This window comes from Topomyia yanbarensis, chromosome 1, assembly GCF_030247195.1.
Source record: "Topomyia yanbarensis strain Yona2022 chromosome 1, ASM3024719v1, whole genome shotgun sequence".
Taxonomy (NCBI): domain Eukaryota; kingdom Metazoa; phylum Arthropoda; class Insecta; order Diptera; family Culicidae; genus Topomyia; species Topomyia yanbarensis.
The window spans coordinates 3,893,703-3,913,719 of record NC_080670.1 but is presented as its reverse complement, the minus strand read 5'-3'; the positions used below and the strand labels follow the sequence as shown (position 1 = coordinate 3,913,719).

Here is a 20,017-nt window from a genome sequence, read left to right as displayed (position 1 = left end):
GAGGGAATCTTAACAGACAAGCCTAGGTGTCCCGAATCAGCTACCCATCATCAGGTAGAATGAGGCGAAGGATGAAATTCGTCCCAAGCGTGTTCCAACTGAGCATGACTTTCTCGTTCGGTACAAGCCCAAGGATGGTTTTAGATACTTTTCATTCGACATCAAAAAGTACTCCGACTGTGTCGATTCGATTCTCAATGATTCACTTTCCTTCGTTAAGGCTTCCTTTCTTCTGATCATTAGATTAATGTGTTATTATTGTGATGATTCGGCAAAAGAAACTGCAGATCTTAGCGCCGGGCCAGTACTGGTTGATTGCGACTTTGGCTGACTGCAGATAATTGTGTTCTTTTCGAAAAGTTAAAAGGGGAGAGAGCTGTCAATAGCAAACGAAGATTGGCAATAAATTTTTCCCCTTCTTCTATCGGGTCTTGCCGTCCAAATGCAATATTTCTTTCTGGTTTCCTTAGATGCAGAACATTAGCCACGCGCCGCCACAACGTCTTCGATTGATTGTGGCACAGCTGGTTTGAAACCCAGTTCTGGGACGGCTGCAACTTATGCCACACCAGAAAACCAGTTGATCGGATTTTCCTTCTGATTGTATCCTTCCCATGAGCAGCATTAGACCCGGACCCGGAGATGGGCTAGCTAAATTTTGCCAACTTCATTTGAATAAAAATCAGTTCGAGTGTGTATGTTTGAAGCATGGGTTTCCCACGAACCTTTTGGTTCCTGTTTGAGAGCTTCCGACCATCGTATCGCACAATGATTGATGGGGTTTAACCTGTGAGTTTTAAGAAACTGGTTGCGATTTTTGGAACAATAATTAGTTGTCAGAATTATTCAAAAGTGCCGAGTAAAGGCTTCGTATTACAATCCCGTTGCGGACTGACTTCGCAGTCAATTCTCGGCGTCGAAGACGGTGCCAAAGTAGCGATCGAATTGGCAAAGGGATCCTTCCTGGTTGAAGCTTGACCAAGAGTAATTAATTCAACATAAGGCTGTTCTATGCATTTTTTTCATCTAAGGGAAAAAAAAGAAAGCGATTGTCAGTAACTGACACCAACTTGACGAGAAATCTAAGCTGACACCAAATTGGCGCCAGTTAGACACAAAATCCAATCAGTTCACACAACATATGTGAATGCCTAAAACAACTGGCTAGTCTCGTCGAAAATTCGTAGACATTTGGAGACTACTTGTCGTCCCATGGTATATCTAGAAACACCTTTAATAATCGAGGCTTTATTCGATAATAAACCAGAAGAGAACAATAACGTTCATGAAAACCTTCAATCAACGCTACAGAAAAGTGCCTTTTTCACACTAACTATTCGAAATGTTGAAAAATGATCGAAAAATATCTATTTGTAACTAGGTAACGAAGGTTTCAGCTCCTTAAGCAGTAGCCATTTAGCCAACTGATGCGTAATAATGTCGGAGCAGAGAGTTAGATCAAGCATCTGCATTGAGTCCAATAAAACTTCATCACTGCCTATTATCAGGGTAAATTGGGGTGCGTCTACTACTTCCCAATCAACAGCAAGTAACGACGACGACAAAGTAGGTTCCACAAACAATCCAAACTGTAAAAGCTGTGAACAAGAAAGAAGATCATTACGCGAAGCAACAACTCGCGTAAACAAGATCCGATGGAAATATAATTGAATTTCGTGTATTTATTTTTATTTACACATTGTAAATATTAAAGGATCCATGGCTTAGTTAAGCTAATGCATTGACCCGTGTGAAATGAACGTAATAAAAATCAGGTCGTACCACTACATCACATCGTTCTTTAGCATGAACCGGAAATCGTTTGGCATAATATACCGCATTTTCATAGTAATATCCCTTTCCAATTGTTTCAAACTGTCTATGTAAGGAACAATAGAATTTCACAGTTTTCCAGTTTTAGCATCTGGCGAACTTTTGAGTCCCTCGAAATTATGGGTGGAGTGAAGCCAACTTTTTTTTAAATCGAGTTTCCCTGACCCGGCACATGCATGATGTCTTATTAATATTTAATTAATAACGCAGCACCCAGGAGATGCAAATCGTAAACGTGATCTTCAAAATCGGAAAGTTAAAAGGTATCATGTTGCCGATGGAGGTCACATTTTTGTGATTTAACGCTAGGAGACAAGAATATCTCCTAAAAATCCTTCCGTCACATACGTTATGGGATACAACCCTTTTAACATCATCAGAAGGTAATCATTCAAATATGCCGAAAAATTGACGTATTTTCTATCAATGCCGTCAATAATCAGATAAACAATTACAGCACAAATATTGCGAGTCGTAAGCTTAAACGCAAAGAATGCTTCAATGGCACTATTCCCAAGTATGCAAACACGGCACGTTTCACGTAGATTAGTCGTACCATTTTAAAACTAGCTATGGAATTTGAGTTTTAACTTCGTCTCATAAGAATCCGACTCTGACGTAATGATAGGGCTAAGCTAGCACTGGATTGACGCTAGCTATAATAACAAAAAAACTATTTGTGCTTTTGAGCAAACCCCTAGTCCTATATGATGTCCCGCAAGAAAATGAATACTGATTTGGTAAAATTCTTTATTGCAGATCAGATATAATTTTCGTTCTTGTGTGATAAACAGACTTCCCATGAACATCGACAATGTGTACTAAATTTCGTGAACGCGTTGAACCTCAAACATGCTTCGTTTCGATGTACAGGTTCGTCTCGAACATCGAACTCAAGCGAACAATGTACAGACTCTAGTTCAAACACCCGTGTACGTACACCGGGAGCGTACACGAGAACAATTCGCACAAGACAAAAATAGTCAACGCTACTGATGATGAAGAATGCGAAAGAGAAAACTGGTGCCACGAACCTATGTGTACTCACATCGTGTACGTACATGGGGCTCGGTTGTGCAGGCGAACATGCGCAGGTGTTTTGGTACGAAATAGCGTGTTTGAGTTCGTACACGAAGTATGGGTTTAATATGAGCACAGAACCAGAGCGAACATTGTGTACGATGTTCATTTGGGATGCCTGGTGATAAATGCACCAGTGTTCTTCTATTTGATTGCTTATCAAGTCAAATAATTACTATGTACTTTGCTATATTTCGACGTCTACGAAGAAAATTATAAATAGGTAATTAACTTGGATACACAGAAATATGTCTACAGTAATGTTTAGCACTAGTCGGATTTCGTTTAAAGCTATGGCACTCCATGTTATTCACTAAAACTATCGCTTCATCTTTTCTTGCACAACCGATTAACCGATCAATACCAGTTCTGCGTCGTCACAGTCATACCTCAATGCATCCCTCAATCACGGATCCTTCATTAATCTATAAATTGCGTCGCAAATTCTCCCCGTCATATTCTTGCGTCATATCCCTGGGAAACCAAAGACAAATTTTCTATCCCAAGTTCTAATGGGTTCCATCGTAGAATAGATAAATCAAACCCAGCTTTCCCCTTCGGATCAAATTCGGTTAGTTTTCCCTTAAAACTGAAAATCGCATCTTCTTCGTGCAGGCAATTCGCCCAACAATGGAACGAAATTTTACGCCATAAATCAAGCCACCAGCTAGCAGCGAAAACTGCATCTTCCCATCTTTGGCAAATATCCCGAAGGCGACAATATGAATAAATTAATGCCTTCTTTGAGAAAGTTGCCGATCCTTCCCGCGTCACCCTTATTTATTGGCCGTAATTAATCCGGAATCGATCAAAATTTTTGCATTTCCCTCTCGTAAAAGAATCGAAGGCGAAAAACAGCAAACAACCGTCGCTTTGATTGCGTAGATTTGCCAGTGAAATTCAACGGTAGGGAGAAGGGTGTGATTATGCTAATCGAACCAATCGTGGTGATGCCTAGTTTCAGTTCTTAAATCTGCAGCGTTGCTGCTTGAGGGAAAATTGAGAACCTATTGCCTGAAAGGTGTAAATCGAACAATGCGGTGAAAGTGAATTATGGCTGCCTGATGCCGGTTGGCAGGGAAGCTGTTTTGCATTTGCTTTGTGTTCGTTAGGCAAATTGTAACAATTAAATTTCGGTTTGATTATTGTGTATAGATTTCAGATAATTTTGCGTGAATAGATTCACGCCTTTCACCGGTGCACTGATTTTTTTTATATTCTGTGATGGGAAAGTTTTCGTTGATATTGAAAAGGCTCTGAGATTAATAAAATCACGCGTTGCCTTTCTGTGAATCTTCTGCAGAAATTTATGTCGTTAGAAGTTTCCACTGACCACCTAAACCGTAATTAATTTCCCCACAAATGACCGTAATGATTTTTCCCAGGAGTCCACTATTTCATCGCAAAATAGAATCACCACCGTCAATTTCTCCACTATTCATGGTTCCATTTTCGCTTGACCAGCGAAGTCGAGGGTCAACATGATCACTTAATCAACATGTTCCGCCTGTCAAATTCCGAATCCTGATATACAGATGGACAGTATTATGTAAACTAACTCCGGGTGCATTGTTTCTGGAAATCGTCAAAAATTCTATTTCCTTCATAAAACAAACAACGATTTATCTCTCGAGAACCAGTTAACCCCTCTCGGATTTGGTTCACTAGTGGTGCTGTGTGTTGTTCTTAAGGACCCTTTGCCGCTGAAAGAAACTGCACTGAGTTGCGTAATCGCCATTATCACCCCACGGTTTCAGCCGAAATTAACAGAAACAGAGGATTTGTCACGCAGCATCCCCGACTCAAGACGGACCATTCCGGATTCTGTCGAGCCAGGATCCGGAATTTGTTCTGTGTAGATTAGTTTAATTTATGTATAACCTCGGGGTCTCACGTGCTGCTTGAAAACTGGAAGAACGGGATCTTTGGGCGTTGGATTTTTTTCACCGAATATTCGGGTAAACCACATCAAACTAATGCCGGCCCAGATTTTCGAGAAGGTTTGAAGTTGTTAGGAGTGGGTTTTTTCTTGAAGAGTACATAAAAAACGTGATATAATTAAAATTGTCAACTGCCGTTACTTGAGATGATCGTGGAAAAAAAATATGAAAAGCCTTTCTTGCAATTTTTTCAACATCACAGTGATCCTTTAGGAAAATAAAAAAAGCGACAGAGATCTATTGCTTTATTTAGATGATGCAATTCATGATAGCACCGAATGCAAATGACTCGAGGATCTATTTCGGTCATGAAAAGAAACACGTCTGACATGGGGCAACCTGGAATTGGCGGTAAAACGATTTACCATCCTAAGCAGGAATCGTATCAGGAAAAAAATTTCCCTCGGAAAAAGCGTCTGCCCGGGCCAAAGCAAAATATTTAGTTTTTCAGTCAACACATCCCAGCCTGAGCCCTGAGGGTTAGTTTTTTATGATTCTTTATTCCTTACCCCTCACCAAGATGCTGCTATTTTTGGAATTTCCTCCCTTCTCGCGATGATGACGACCGAGAAGTATCAAAGAAAGCAACCGGCATGAGTGCATAAACTATTCATTTCCCTACTCCTAAGTTTTTTTACTTTGTTCAAGGACATTAATCCAAAAATTGTCGCACGGAAAACACGTTATGGAAAAAACTGTTTGTCTCACATCCCAGAAGACAAAACTCGTAATATAAATAATGGAGTCACATTCAAAGGAACAAAAAAAAGCTGTATCAAAAAAATTATAACCGTTCGCCTCTATAATCGCTGTAATTATTTTTCCCTGAGTAAATTCGTTACTTGGCGACGGATTTAGGCCAGGGTGGCTCCGATCAATTAAATCCATGTTTCATTCACATAATAAGTATAATAACTTAACGACCTATGTAGATGTGAACTTTGTTGCATTTTCAACACTCAGTCAGTCGGTGGCGGTGAGTTTCTAACTCAGTAAACACCGTGCAACGGAACCTCCGCGATAAGAGCTCCCAATCGGCACTGTATGTAAATTTTACCTACGTCGACCATGGATTTCCCGCCAAAAATTTGACGGCGCGTTCCGATTAAATGGTAATGGTTTGGAAAACTCAATTAGCTTAATCTGTAATTGTAGGCAGAACATTATTGAAATGTTTTGATTTGATTTCCAGTTACCGCTGTAACATGAAAATACGATTAATCATTAACTTCTTACAGTGTATAGCTATCACAATAAATTTTCTTCTACAGAGAATAGCATCATTTTATGCCAGTCTGGTTTCGTTCAACGTCGACAGCAGTCATAAAAAGCATTCAAAAATTTCCTAGTAGAGCAATGAACAATAAACCGTCACGTTCAGTTTCTATGTACTGAGCTATAGACATACAATACAAAGTCTAGAATCGAGATGACCCAGCCTGAGCACCTTTAAGCGTTGTTTTACACCAGTGATTGACTCAAATCCTTAAGTGAAGCACTTGTTAAAAGAGGAAATGCGTATTGCCAATAACAAAGTTCTACTTATTCAGTTCCAACATGTGCGAAATGTCGCTCTGGTACAATTCGACAATCTGATGATGTTTACAACAAAAACAAAACGAAACAATTTGTTGAACACGATAATGTAAAGGTCAAGATTCCTGTCTATATGGAGGATAGTGCAGTTGAGGTATGATGATCTGTCTCCAGGATTACTTGCTAGCGCAATCCGTAGGATCTTGTCGCAATAGGCCAATATTTTGAAACTTACCTCTATTCTTAAATATAGTTTAAGAAACCATCAGTAAATCATCATAAGAAATGTCGGTTTTGAGAACAACAATCCTGTTTACGATCGTATTCCTGTATCGGTTCACACCTCTTTTATTCGGGTTCTCTTATTTATCAGTTATACAATTGCTATAGTTATAGAAAATAGTTTTTGACTTAAACATGGCAGATGTTGATGCTGTACTGAATGAAAAATTAGATTTTTACGCTGCTTGGAAATATAAACAAACAATTTTGTAACTAATTCCGAAGAATGTACAATAAGGGCAAATAGCAGAAATAATGGATATTGTAAAAGCAGTAATTACTTGCGCCATGATTGGTCCGTACTATCCGACCGAAACACCTGGCGTTGCTAGCACGGCCCTTTGTCGTCAAAGAAACTGCGACACGTATAATTTTGCGTTTTTACACCATATCAGTTGTCCGTCAAACGCAGATTTCTCGTTCTCAATTGAATCATTCGTCGTACGCATGCCAAACGAGCGACATCATGATTATAACGTTCGGACGGTGCAATAAGCGGTTGAACACTCGTCTACGAATTTGCACCCGTTTGTTGTGTGCAAAATTCGATTCGCAATGTCGGCGAGTAGGGTGGGTTTGTATTGAGTTCAACACACTGCAGGGTGCGACGTGTGTGTGTGCTGCTTGTGAGTTTGCGTTGGGAAAAAATAATTTATTGTTATGCTTGTGTGTGCTTTGGGCTGGTAATTCTCGTGTCAAAATGTTTTGGCGGTGTGTAAGTACTTATGGTAATGAGCCTATTGACACAAATGTTTAATATGTTTTAAGGCATCTGACAACATGCTTCTGTGGGTATTTCTAAAGCAAGGGCGGATTCAACTGGGTTTGTGCTTAACGGAAAAGATCACATCCCCAGAGAGCGCTGTGTGATTTATTATTTCAAACAGTTCTGTATCGAACCTTAAAACTTATACAAGCTGTCTTTTTCTTTGTTCCTTCATTTGAAACACGTTTATTACTAGAGTATTCAGTACAAACACATATGTTCTAGATTCACAATTTTAACAGTTTTATAATATAAAACTGAAAATTTTAAAACCCTTTGAGAGGAAAGTGTGTCAAGTCGATCGAGCTTTTAGGAAAACATAAGTTTTCGCAAATCGGTTGAGAGATTTCGCGTTATAGCTCATAACTTATTTTTTGGATTTTGGGCCCAGCTCTTACTTTTTATTGTATATTCACTTCTTAGTTTTATCTATCAAAGAAAACTTTTCCTTTCACAATTCGAAATTTAGTGAAAATCAAATAGGAATAACTTTGGCCAAAATAGGTGGTCCGAATTGGAACAGGGTTGGTGTATGTACTTTTTCGCTGAACCATTTATACACAATGCGGTAAAAGATCGGAAAAAGTCACCTTAGAAAAAAAAAGTGCGCTATTGATCAGGCTTTCAGGAAAAAAAAATTATTTGTTCCAGTTCTATGGCTATCCTTTAAGTATTTGTGCTGCTCTATGTATTTAAAAGATAGTACTAAAAGTGTTTCATATTAAGCATCAAAGAGAACGGCTGTGTATGCTAATTCAAATTTTAATACAAAACCTTGAAATTATTAAACAAAGCGCTATACTGGGGTAGAGTTTCAATTCCGGGAATTTATTTTTCAGCTCGTTCGATATTTGTTTACGAAAAACTTATATTCTTTAAAAGAAATTCAGGGAAAAAATCTCAATCGGTGATCATTTCTAATAGGTAGTAATTGCTAATAATACTTTGAACTCTGTAAAATGCAGATTTTGTTGTTTTTAGGTATATAGTCCAAGTCTTATACAAGTCGCCACTAAAGAATAATCATATGTGTATACAATCTATCTCGCACTGGCCGAAAAATTCATATATTTACACAAATGTTCATGGTATCTAGAAATCTAAACATTTCTAGCTCTGGAGATGGAAGGTGATAGCTCTACCGTACATACAACTACATATAACTATTACAAGAATACCACGTACATATGAGGCACCTACATATGCAATAAAGCCTACATCGTCATACCACTTGAATACGTGTAATGCTTTCGCATATTAAGGTCAATGTTTGTTTTTTAGGCTTGAAAATTCGATCTATCAAAAGAAGTGGTAAATATTTATGGAATGCATCTTCTCGCTGTGCTGCTCGCGCGCTATCCGACTGATTTTGATTAAATCTTAATTCGGAGAGGTTCTGAACCCACTGTTACAGAGACGTATTTATTATATAACGCTTTTCACTTGATTAGATATTACCGTATACTACCCTGGAGTAGCTGGATCATTATATGCAATATATTAGATGAGCAAAGGTGTTTTCGATTAAATTGACCAAATACCATCGAAATGTTCTGCCACGAATTCTCGAGCAGCTGTGTTCAGTAACGCTGCAGAACATGCACTAAGTTTGCACGGTAAAAACATTGTAATTTAATAACTAATTTGATTTGTTTAGCAATTAATCGATTAGGAAATACTGAAGCTAAAGATCGTTTAAATCAGTTCATTAACACATTATTAATAGTTTAATTGTAAAATGTAATTTCATATTTTGTAAAAGAACTGAATATCTCTTTAGCGAGCGTGGGGTTCCTCATCATAGTCCTCAACATGGAGCTGCTGGTTTTGAATATATTTTCTGATCGGATCAGCCTTTTTTTATTAGATGGATCAGCTAAATATTTTATTTGAGAGAAATAACTTCACACGAGGTACAAATAAATTAAGGTATTTTTCCACGAAACTTCTGATATTGGCGAAAAATTGGGATGAATATGCGCTTTACACCAATTTTTTGTTGCAAATAATAGTGCTATTAAAAAAGGTACCTGCAAATGACGTCCTGGAGAAAATGTTCATAGTTTCAAAGTATTTCCATATTCCATGACACTGAATGCGATATTTTTTTCGAAGCATTTTGTAATGGTGTTGTTATAATCAAAACAGAAAGTAAGCAAGGAGAATTTTTCATAGTTAAATACGTCTATTTTAAAAAGTGCACGAGAACTGAATCTTTCCACCGGAATTGGCAGTACATATATTTTGGGAACCTTTCATCATCCAACTTCCCGATCAGGAAACATCTCTCAAATCAGGTCAGAATGCTATCAAGAGCTAAGGTTCATATGAAACATGCAGCTAAAAGTAAGACTCACCTCATCCTTTATCTGTTCAAAGTCATAGTCGTGACGGGACAAAGTCATATTTCATGAATGAATACATAGACTGAACCTTATCAGAATTATATACGGCACAAGCGGATGCCGGTGGTCCTTCATATTTAGGTTGTTTTCTTTTTCACCTGAAATTATGACCTACATTTATTTATTACTACTCTTGGGTCAAACTGGTGAAATAACGTAATTCGAACTATACATAGGATTTGTTCTGAGATTTCCAACCGATATTTTGGAGAACTTGAAACGGCGCACGTGTTGAGGAAGTCATCATCTTTCTGTGCTTTAAACTGTCAATCCTCTTTTTTGTAGATTCACCAGATTCTATTGTTCATAAAGGATTGTTCATTTTAGTTCCGCCAGAAAAAGGGAGGCGGATTTTCCTGTCTTCGCAAGACGAAAGTGAAGGTGTTGTTTGTTGCTAGGGCAAAGCCTGTTGTCGGAATGTTGTCTATGCTCGGGTCGGATCGAGGAAGTGAACACTTTACCTTTCGGCGGTTAGATATCCTTTGCTGTTGCCGTTTGAAAGGATTGGTTGGTATCGTACTTCCGAATCTGATTCGTTTAGCGGTGGCTCTGTTTGCGCTTTTTTATTATAGGGTAAAGAGCCTATTTTTGCCATATGACCCATTTGATGGTTAGAGCAGCGTCTGCCATTTTTGTTCAACGCATTGGCTCAAATGGCAGGGCGATATTTGGTGTATCGATTCTAGTTTTCGATTATAGGTCGCGTAATTCATGTAATAGTGCAGCACCCTTCCTAGACTCTTTACCCTACTTCTGAAGTTGTCGTTTTGTTTGCGGAATGCTAACTTGGAATATAGTTTTACAAGCTGCTTTTCAAATACTGATTGGTTCGGTTAAATCGCTGTTAAACTAATTACTCTTCTATCCAAGTGACACAACACCATGATAACTAGTTATTTCAACAATATATATTATCGGTTCCAATTCCCGCGATCGGAACAACCAACCCTCATTAAGCCAACCACCGGTGAATTAATGTCGCAGTTCTAGCTAGAACTCACTCTAGTGTAAAATTTGTAATTTTAATTTTACAATTTTTTTGCCCTCTCGAATTCCTTCCTCGGTCGCTCCGAGCCGTCTCTAATTATTGTCAGCAGGGTTATATGAAGCACGCTGCAACCGCATTCCTCTTCCTGCCACAGCCAAAACGAAGGCCATTACAGTGTGGTGTAAAGCGTAGCATGTAGTGCAAGCATAGAATGTTCCATTGTTACGATGATCGCGAAGACAGGTTCCTTTCGCGACCAGAGACTCCTGCCCCGTGTGCCTTCAAGTATGACGATCTATCCTCCTCCCCCAGTCGTGGCAACAAGTGCAGCAACGCAAAACACGAGGGGGGTAAAATGGAAATGACTTTACCGGAATTGTGCACGGGAGTGTGAAGTGGCGCGAGCGCGCGCACTCGTTCTCGTCCATATGGCTTGCCTGACCCCTTCGGGATTCTTTTTGAGGCTTAGTCCGGTCAGGTGCATTAACAACATTGCCACCGACAACGGTTTTTCTTCTAACGGCCAGCACAGGAAGAAACACGAATCGTGTGTGGGGGGAAATCTGACCGTTTGTACGCAGTCGTTAAACTTTTCCTATTCGTTACGTTACGGTGTAAATGCGACAACGAAAATCATTTCCATACTTCCTGTGTCGCTTTCTGCTTGCTAAGAAGCAAAAATTGAAGTAATACTACACGGTTGAGGACACCCACTCCTTGTATTCGAATGCGTAGAAAAAGGTTCGAAAGGAAGTGAACTCCGTAAAAAGAATATATTACAAAACATATAATAAAATTGCTTTTTATCTCGGAAATTGAGCCTGACGTGACAACAGGGCTTGGGTCTTGTGCTGCGCACGTGTTACAAAAATACAACTTTTTGAGCTTTGTCTTAGGATCGGAACAAGAGAATGACAGCGAAAGCTAAAAACTTTAGAAAATTATGCTAATTTGATTGCAATGAATCTAAATGAAAAAATGTATAGACTCTACAATCGATCATCACACTTCCTTATTTCTTTCCAACGTTTATGTGATGTGCACGAATCTGGTTAAAATCCATCCAAAGCAGTCCCGTAACAAAGATTCATGAGATTCGTCCCGTGCTAGAATACTTGATTTTTGAACGTTACAACATTTTATGTCAATTTTCTTGATAAAATTCACCAAGCAAGCTCAAACCACATACTGTTTACCTTTCTGAACAAACATTCCTGTACACATTCCGGGGATCTCTCGACTAGGCAGCAGGGTAAACAGAGCACACCCGATTGTTACGGCACAATCTTAACCGGAAAACCACCGATGTCGCATAATAGTTCTCATTCATCCAATCAGTTCGAGTGCTGTTATCAATGTATGTTCCAACCATGCTGCGTCGTCTGAAGAATTGATCACTTTCTTCTTACTTTTCGTTTTACTATTCAGTGAAATCAACCGACCTGAAGTCCCTGCTGGATACCAACGATACCGACAGTGACGGTGGTGGCGGCGACGGTGATCACCAGCAGCGGGAGTTCCGTTCGCTTCTGAAGGAGCACCTCCAGCATGATGCAAGTGTCGACCAAGGGATTGACGACGGAACCATCGACGGCGGGGACAGTGGCGTCAGGAGTCTCGACGGCATGGACGAACTCATCAAAGACGAAGACAACAGGTAAGTGCGTATTGTGTGACAGGTCGATAATCGATCCGGAGAAATTGCACAATCAGGCATCGGGTTTCGTTTCGTTTTTTCTGCGTAGCTCAGAGATCAGACCTGGCGCCAAATATCTGAGTGCTTTGTTTAAAGGTCCCGAAAATTGTTCCGTAACAAAACAATCATTAAATGGAAGTCGTTTTTCAACTTTGGGTTCAACATCATGCTGCGCGGGATTTTCGTTTGCAAAAAAAAAACAAGAATCGAACCGCACGGCGCACAAGTGCATGATCTAGGCTGCACCGGGATTTGCCATGGTCATGTCGGTATCCGAAGGTCGGGGGTGGTTGAAATTTTGAAAAATTGATTCTCCGCACTCCGACAGCAGGGTTTTAAATTTAAAAGGGCATGACACGCACGATCGGCAAGTTATCTTTTGTTCGGATGATGTTTTATTTTTTCTAGAGCGCCTGAAATTAGGTCGATTTTAGAGGTGGGATGATGAAAATCGATAGTTGATTCTAATTGTTGTAAAAACGTTTACAAACATCAGCAAGCATATTTGTGCATCAGTTTTAAAGAATTTCTGACAGACCACTGCCTTAAGAAGGTTATTGCATTACGCCTTGATGGTGGTGCATCGAGGAGACCGAGAAGGCCTATGGGCGTTTTTTATGTTTTGTGGTTTTTCATACTGTGCACCAGCCTAACTAACTAACGGTCAATGGTTAACCTGTGCGCACCGGCGTGGTCGACTGGCAGGTCGCCGTGGACTGCCTGTTTTGGCTGTGTTTTTATTGTTCAACAGCTTAGTGGCAGTATTTGTGGAAAGGAAACAACTCGCAGTGTGCCGATTGATCGGTCGACTTCGTCATCGTGTACAGGCTAAAAAACCTATTTTAATCCACCTAGTTGTGCAATGGTGCCTTTCTCATTTCTTAAAATTATGACTATAGCTGGTTGTGTTCAATATAGGGGAACATGGGGAGACTTGAACAAGCGCAAAATTCTATTTTCGGCTATGGCGTCTTCTATTCGATTCTTAATTTTTTTTCAAAAATATTTTTATACTTGTTTCGATCCCTTAAGGTAATTTTGAAAGTTTGGGGTAAAAAATCCTTTCCTTGCAGCAAATACTACATGATTAATAAATTTGCATTAAATGATGTAATTTTTTATCAAACTTTGTATGGACATATCTACTCGACTACTAATTACTATTAAAGGACTAATATACCATCTTAATCCTTGTGAAGCAGTGGAATGATTTTACATAAACTGGAACATTGGAATAGTTATTACTAGAATTCGCATGAAATTGAACGCAATAACTAATGTTGGGGAGACTTGATCAAGATTTTATGGGGAGACTTGACCAAGTGGCGATCAGCTGAAGAAAGATACAAAATTTCTAATATTTATTATGCTTTGGTATCTACTGTTAATGTTAATCACGCCATAAAAAAATTCCACCCCAAACATAGGTCTTTATATTTTAAAATTTGTAAGCAAAGTTAGCAATAGTAGGACTGATTTTGTGACGTGTGAACATGCATTGCAAGCAGTACAGTTAATCCTTAAAAAGAAATGCATTTAAAAAAATCAAAATTTATCAAATGCAACCCTTTTATATTTTTTACTGCTACCTAAGGATCTCGACAATATGGAAAAAAATAATTACAGTATGTTTTATGTCATTATTTTTTGTCATGATTTTTCAAAATTCTCTTGGTCAAGTCTCCCCACGCCTTGGTCAAGTCTCCCCGCAATGGGGAGACTTGACCAGAAAAAACGATCACAGAAAAACTTTTGTAACTTTTCAAAAATTAAATTAAAAATTCTGCAAATAATCATGAAGACGCGCAATAACTTTGTGCATTATATCTGAATGATTTTTGGGGGATTGAAGGCTTTTTTAGAGATTTATGCAGTTTTAGCTGAAAACCTGGTCAAGTCTCCCCATGTTCCCCTACAGTAAGATTCCTTTTTGGCACAATCCATTTTTGGCATGCTCCATTTTTGGCAACAAATAAGTTCCGTTTTTGGCAACATTGCTGTTGTACATAGTAAATCTTTTAAAAAAATACTTAATGCGCATTCACTTTTGGACTTTATTTTCAAACATGAGAGTCATATTTACTATATTTTATGCGCATTAAATTAAATTTGCTGATATTTTCCTATAATTTCATTCCATGTCACATATTCTTATATAATTAAAAATTCTTGCAACATTTTTAATGTCACAAATTGAAAATAAAAGCTTTTAAAATATGGTTTCATTTTTGGCACTGTTTCAGTTTTGGCAACTGAAAAAAATGTTGCCTAAAATGGAATCCTACTGTAATTGTGGAAATGTCGTTTACATTCTTAGTACAGTTTGCACCTACACACAGTGGCTCGCCAGCCGATTGCATGACCTTTCTATGTGAGACAGGCAAAAAATGTGCTCAAATCAAAATATGTAAGTAAATTTTTGTCAATTTTTTTTACATCAAATCTCGACGTTTATTTTAATTTTAAAGATATTTGGCATAAACAAATATTGATTTATAAATTTTTCTTTGTTCTCCCCTTTGAACATTATTTAGTTCCTGCTTCTACGGACACAGGAGCCGTCACACAGAGGAGTAACTCAGGGCGAATCCTGGCTAAAATAATTTGATGCTGCTATTGTTGTTATTATGCCTTATTTTGAACTAAAAATAGACAATAACTAGTTTTTGGAACAATTTGCCATCTATCCGCCTAACAGTGCAGAGTCCATTTTTCTAAACCCTTTCTAATACTAGTAATTTCGAGGTGATCCTTGTAAAGACATTTGTTGTTTCAGTTGCATAACAGATTATTAGCGGAAAAGGGATAGGATATAGGATGCCTGCGCACTTTCTCATAGAGATACATTTTTCCAAACATAGTATTTTTCCGTATAGCATTACGGTGTACCTCAAAGTCGTAAAAAATCAAGTTTTCAAAATCGCTTGAAATTTGTGGATCGGACAAGATCGGAAGAGTTCGAATGTTTTTTGGATAGCTGAATACTTGTTTTGTAATACTGCTTCAGCAACTTTGCCGGATCTCGCCGTATAATGTAACTTTCTTTCATACAAATTTCGAAAAAAATGCTTAAGAAAGGAATTTGTTCAAGTTGGTGCAATACACAGCAAGTCTATTATTTTCAGTTAGTTTTGGCTGAAGTTATACAAACAGTTGTGTTGAACTAGGTTTGTAATAATATTGTCTTGTTTAATACAGTCATCATCACTACGAAGCGATATTGCTGGATATATAATGAAAATGATTAAAAAACGCGTAATGAAAATGATTTAAAAAACCCTAAAATATCACCATTGGGCATCCACGCAAAAATTCTTTAACAATTTTTGTCATACTCCTTGTTTTGCCACGTTATATAGTAGATTTTTAGGTATGTTAAAAAATATAACGAAATTAAAACTCGAAAAAAATATTTTAGTTATTGGCCAAGAATTTGTTCTAGTTACTCCTCTTTTCGTCGTGACCTATGGCAAAGTGACTTTGGTTTGTGATCTAGACTGCTAAATCCAAGTAATTTTGCACCCATTTTCATAAAAAGTTTTGCATCATTTTGATATCAAAGTGGTAACAGTTTATATGGGAAATTTCTGTTTAGCCGCACTCTTAAACGCGTAACTTCGGAACCGGAATTCAGATCGACACAAAATTCAATTGCAGCCGATGCGAAGGTTGTACCTTTCATTTGAGACTAAGTTTGGGCAAATTGGTTCAAACATCTCTGAGTAAAATCAGTGATATTTTGACACATACATACGCACATACAGATTTTTTCCGATTCCGACGAACTGAGTCGAATGGGACATGGCACTCGACCCTCCGGGCCGGGATTAGGTTGACGGATTTATCCAAAAATCGTGAATAAAGTGTTACGAATTCTGGAACAATCTCGTTTTCACTTTACGAAAATAGGACGATGTACAAAAATCATATGTTTTATAATTATGTTTAATTTTCCTTCAGTAGCACCCGCGTAACACTTTTTTTAGTGGAAATATTTATTTTTGTGCTGCGAGCTTCAGTCGCAGTTTCCGTAATGTCATTATCAAATCGATTTTATGTACCTGAACTAGTTCACAACTTTATGAACATTATTTGGCCTGCGTTAAGCCAGACCGAGCTGAGCGCCATAATTTTTTCCGGTATTTTTCATGTTACAATGCATTTTTAGATAACTTATCGCTAACGTGGCAAGTTAAAGACCACTTATTTGCTTTCGTTTGATATTTGTGTTCACAAAAATAATCAAATGTGGCTGTTGCTGGTGCTATGTTGGATGCGATATCGATTTTAGTGCATGTATCTCTAAATAGCGCTTGGTTCTCTTTGTCTTCCCAAAGGCCATTTAAAAATCAAAGGTTGACTCATGATTTTATTTATAGATTTATAGGGACATTAATTAACAAAATCAGAAGTCTGGATATTTTCTTGTGTACTATTTTACGAAACCGAATTTGGACTTCACGAATCCATTCAATCCTCGTGAACTAATTCATGATTCATGCCATGCTCGGTTCTATGGTATTTTTTATTCTTACAACTAACTGTGTTAGAAACAGCTTCTTTTCCTCAATAAACACTAGACTGTTCTATTAAACCCCACGTGCGCTTTTTTACATCTCTGCAATTCTTCATGAAAAACCCTCGAAATTCGAACGGATCTCTTGAGTCGCTACTTAAGTACAGGGCACACTTACGCGCATCTTCTTTGGAGATTTGAGTCCGAAAACAAAAAAAAGCAATCACAATATCAAACTGAAAAGCAATCCTCTTCAAAGCCCTTCACTAAGAAAAACAATTTCCAACCCTAGCGGCTCCATGCTGCAGCACACATTTTTTTTATCGGATCTTTTAACTAAACATCGGGAAAAAAATACCCAAAACACACCGCTGGTCAAGTAGGGGTTGTCTCTAATAAACCGAAAACGATAAATCTAAGCTCTAATTAATCAGCTATTGATTAGCGGCTAGTCACTCCACCGATAGCTAATTAAAGTAAGACAGTTGTTAAATGACTCACAGGAAAAGGATCAAGGACAATTTAATCTAACGTGTGGCATAGCCACGGTTTGGAAGAGTGGCATATGGCAACCGAGGCTAACGGACAGATTTCCAAATCATACGACCCAATGTTCAATATTTATTTTCCGATAATTTGTGGGTGTCCCTAAAGACAGACGACCGCAGAAAGGACGGGACAGAAAGTTTGCGATATCCCAAAGTTATGGAGTAGACGATGGTGATGATGCTGATGGTATATGGCTTATATGGGTATGCAAATGAAGCGGGTCGGACCACCCCGCTGCCGTTGACCGACATTTGGCGAACGGAAAGTGTCGAATTACTGCCAATGTTAGGTCACAAGACTTACAAAGGCGGATCTTCGGAGAATATTTTTTTCGTGTAGGCTTCGTTGGTAGTGGTTTTCCGGGGTTAAGCAAACCGGAGGACCTGTGGGCCGCCACAGATCAGAAATGTGGTAGAGATAAAATCCTGTTTGAGCTGAACACGGGATATGATCAAATTTCTTTGGTTTGAAAGACGGACAAGTGTTTTATATGGCTGCAAAGCGTCAGTTAACTTTGAATCTACTTTCGTGAAAACATAAGATTAAATTTTTTTTTTTTTTTATTCATTTCGTTTATTTGATAGGCACAAATGCGTTAGCTTGGCGGTGCCGAATTCTTTTGTTTTTACATTTTGAATATCTTAAAACTAGGAGGTTACAATGTTGAAATATTTTTTTAAAAAAGAGAAAAAATTTACAGCTATCTTAAGACTAGAAAAAAAAAATTCTATATATAAAAGAGGGGGCAAAAGATTTTTTTTATGAAAAATTTTAAAACAAGGAATTCAATACTAATAGTTTTTTAGGAAATATTTACAGTTATCTTAAAACTAACAATATAGTTTGGTACACAAAAGGGGGAACAAATATTTCTGAAAAATTTCACAGATGTTTTAAAACTAGGGATACAATTCTATTTACAAGATGGGGGACAATAGTTTTAACAAAGAGTAGAAATTACAACTATCTTAAAACTAGGAATACGGAATACAAATTTGATTTTTTATCGGATACTTATGCTTGGTCATTTCCAAAATCGGTGTAGAAGTAGTTGTATCAAGGACAGGGGAGAGAAGGCGTAGATGGTGACCGGTAGAGAAGAGCAAAACTTGCAACTTTCGGGCAAACGGGAGATCAGCGAAACAAATTTGCGCCTCAGTCTAGTAGGTCGGATTGGCGGATGGTATTCTTCGGACCCGCGGGGAATCCTTCAAAGGGAATCCTTCGGACCTCGAGTCGCTCTCGCTTCAGATTCCGTAGCGATAAGGGCGACGGCGGTTACATAGTGGCAGTCTGAAGCTTATCGGTTCCACACGGCAAGAGAAAACTTCTAAAAACGAGAAATAAAAAGAGAGGGGCTAAATTGGGATATTTATCGTTTTTATGAAAGTATAAATAAGGGACATATAGGGGAAATCACGATTTGCCAGCATATCTCGGACTGGGACATTGGGTGGTCTACCTCGGGCCCGAAGGGAATCCTTTAACTGAGACCTGGCGTCCAAATACCCGGCGCATACCCAGACAACGTGCTCGATGTCATGATAACCCTCGTCACAAGCGCACAGACTACTCTCCGCAAGCCCAATACGCCGCAAATGTGCATCTAAGGTGTAGTGGTTGGACATAAGTCGGGACATTACACGAATAAAATCCCGACCCACATCCATCCCCCTGAACCAAGGCTTCGTTGATACCTTTGGGATAATCGAATGTAGCCATCGTCCAAGTTCACCATTGCTCCACGAGGTTTGCCAACTGTTGAGTGTCCTCTGACGACAAATACTAAAAAATTCGTTGAAGCAGATTGGTCTTTCGTATATTTCACCATTTAATGCGCCCACCTTTGCTAATGAGTCGGCCTTTTCATTGCCCGGGATAGAACAATGAGAGGGGACCCAAACAAAGGTAATCTGATAAGATTTTTCAGATAACGTACACAAGGACTCCTGTATCTTCCCCAGAAAATACGGGAATTGCTTTTTAGGCTTCACCGCACGAAGAGCCTCGATAGAGCTGAGGCTGTCCGAAATGATGAAGTAGTGATCTGTGGGCAGAGTGTCGATGATCCCAAGGGTGTACTGAATTGCAGCTAACTCTGCGACGTAAACTGAAGCGGGATCATTGAGCTTGAATGAAACGGTGATAGTATTGTTGAAGATACCGAAGCCAGTGGACCCATCGAGATTTGATCCGTCAGTGTAGAACATTTTGTCACAGTCGACTTCTCGGAATTTATTATAAAATATATTGGGGATCACTTGAGGGCGTATATGGTCCGGGATTCCACGAATCTCTTCCTTCATGGATGTGTCGAAGAATACAGTAGAATCAGAAGTATCTAGGAAACGAACACGGTTGGGAGTATACGTAGAAGGATTAATGCTCTGTGCCATGTAGTCGAAGTACAAGGACATAAATCGGGT

At 38.6% G+C, this 20,017-nt stretch overlaps 1 protein-coding gene across 1 annotated transcript in view; it reads left to right on the top strand.

The window, feature by feature from the left end:
- Positions 1-20,017, top strand: part of LOC131676646 (M-phase inducer phosphatase-like) — a 183,961-nt gene that overhangs the window by 29,748 nt on the left and 134,196 nt on the right. Inside the window, exon 2 of the mRNA XM_058955859.1 lies at positions 12,259-12,487. Within this exon, the coding sequence (XP_058811842.1) occupies positions 12,259-12,487 (229 nt within the window). The remainder of the gene's footprint in view (positions 1-12,258; positions 12,488-20,017) is intronic.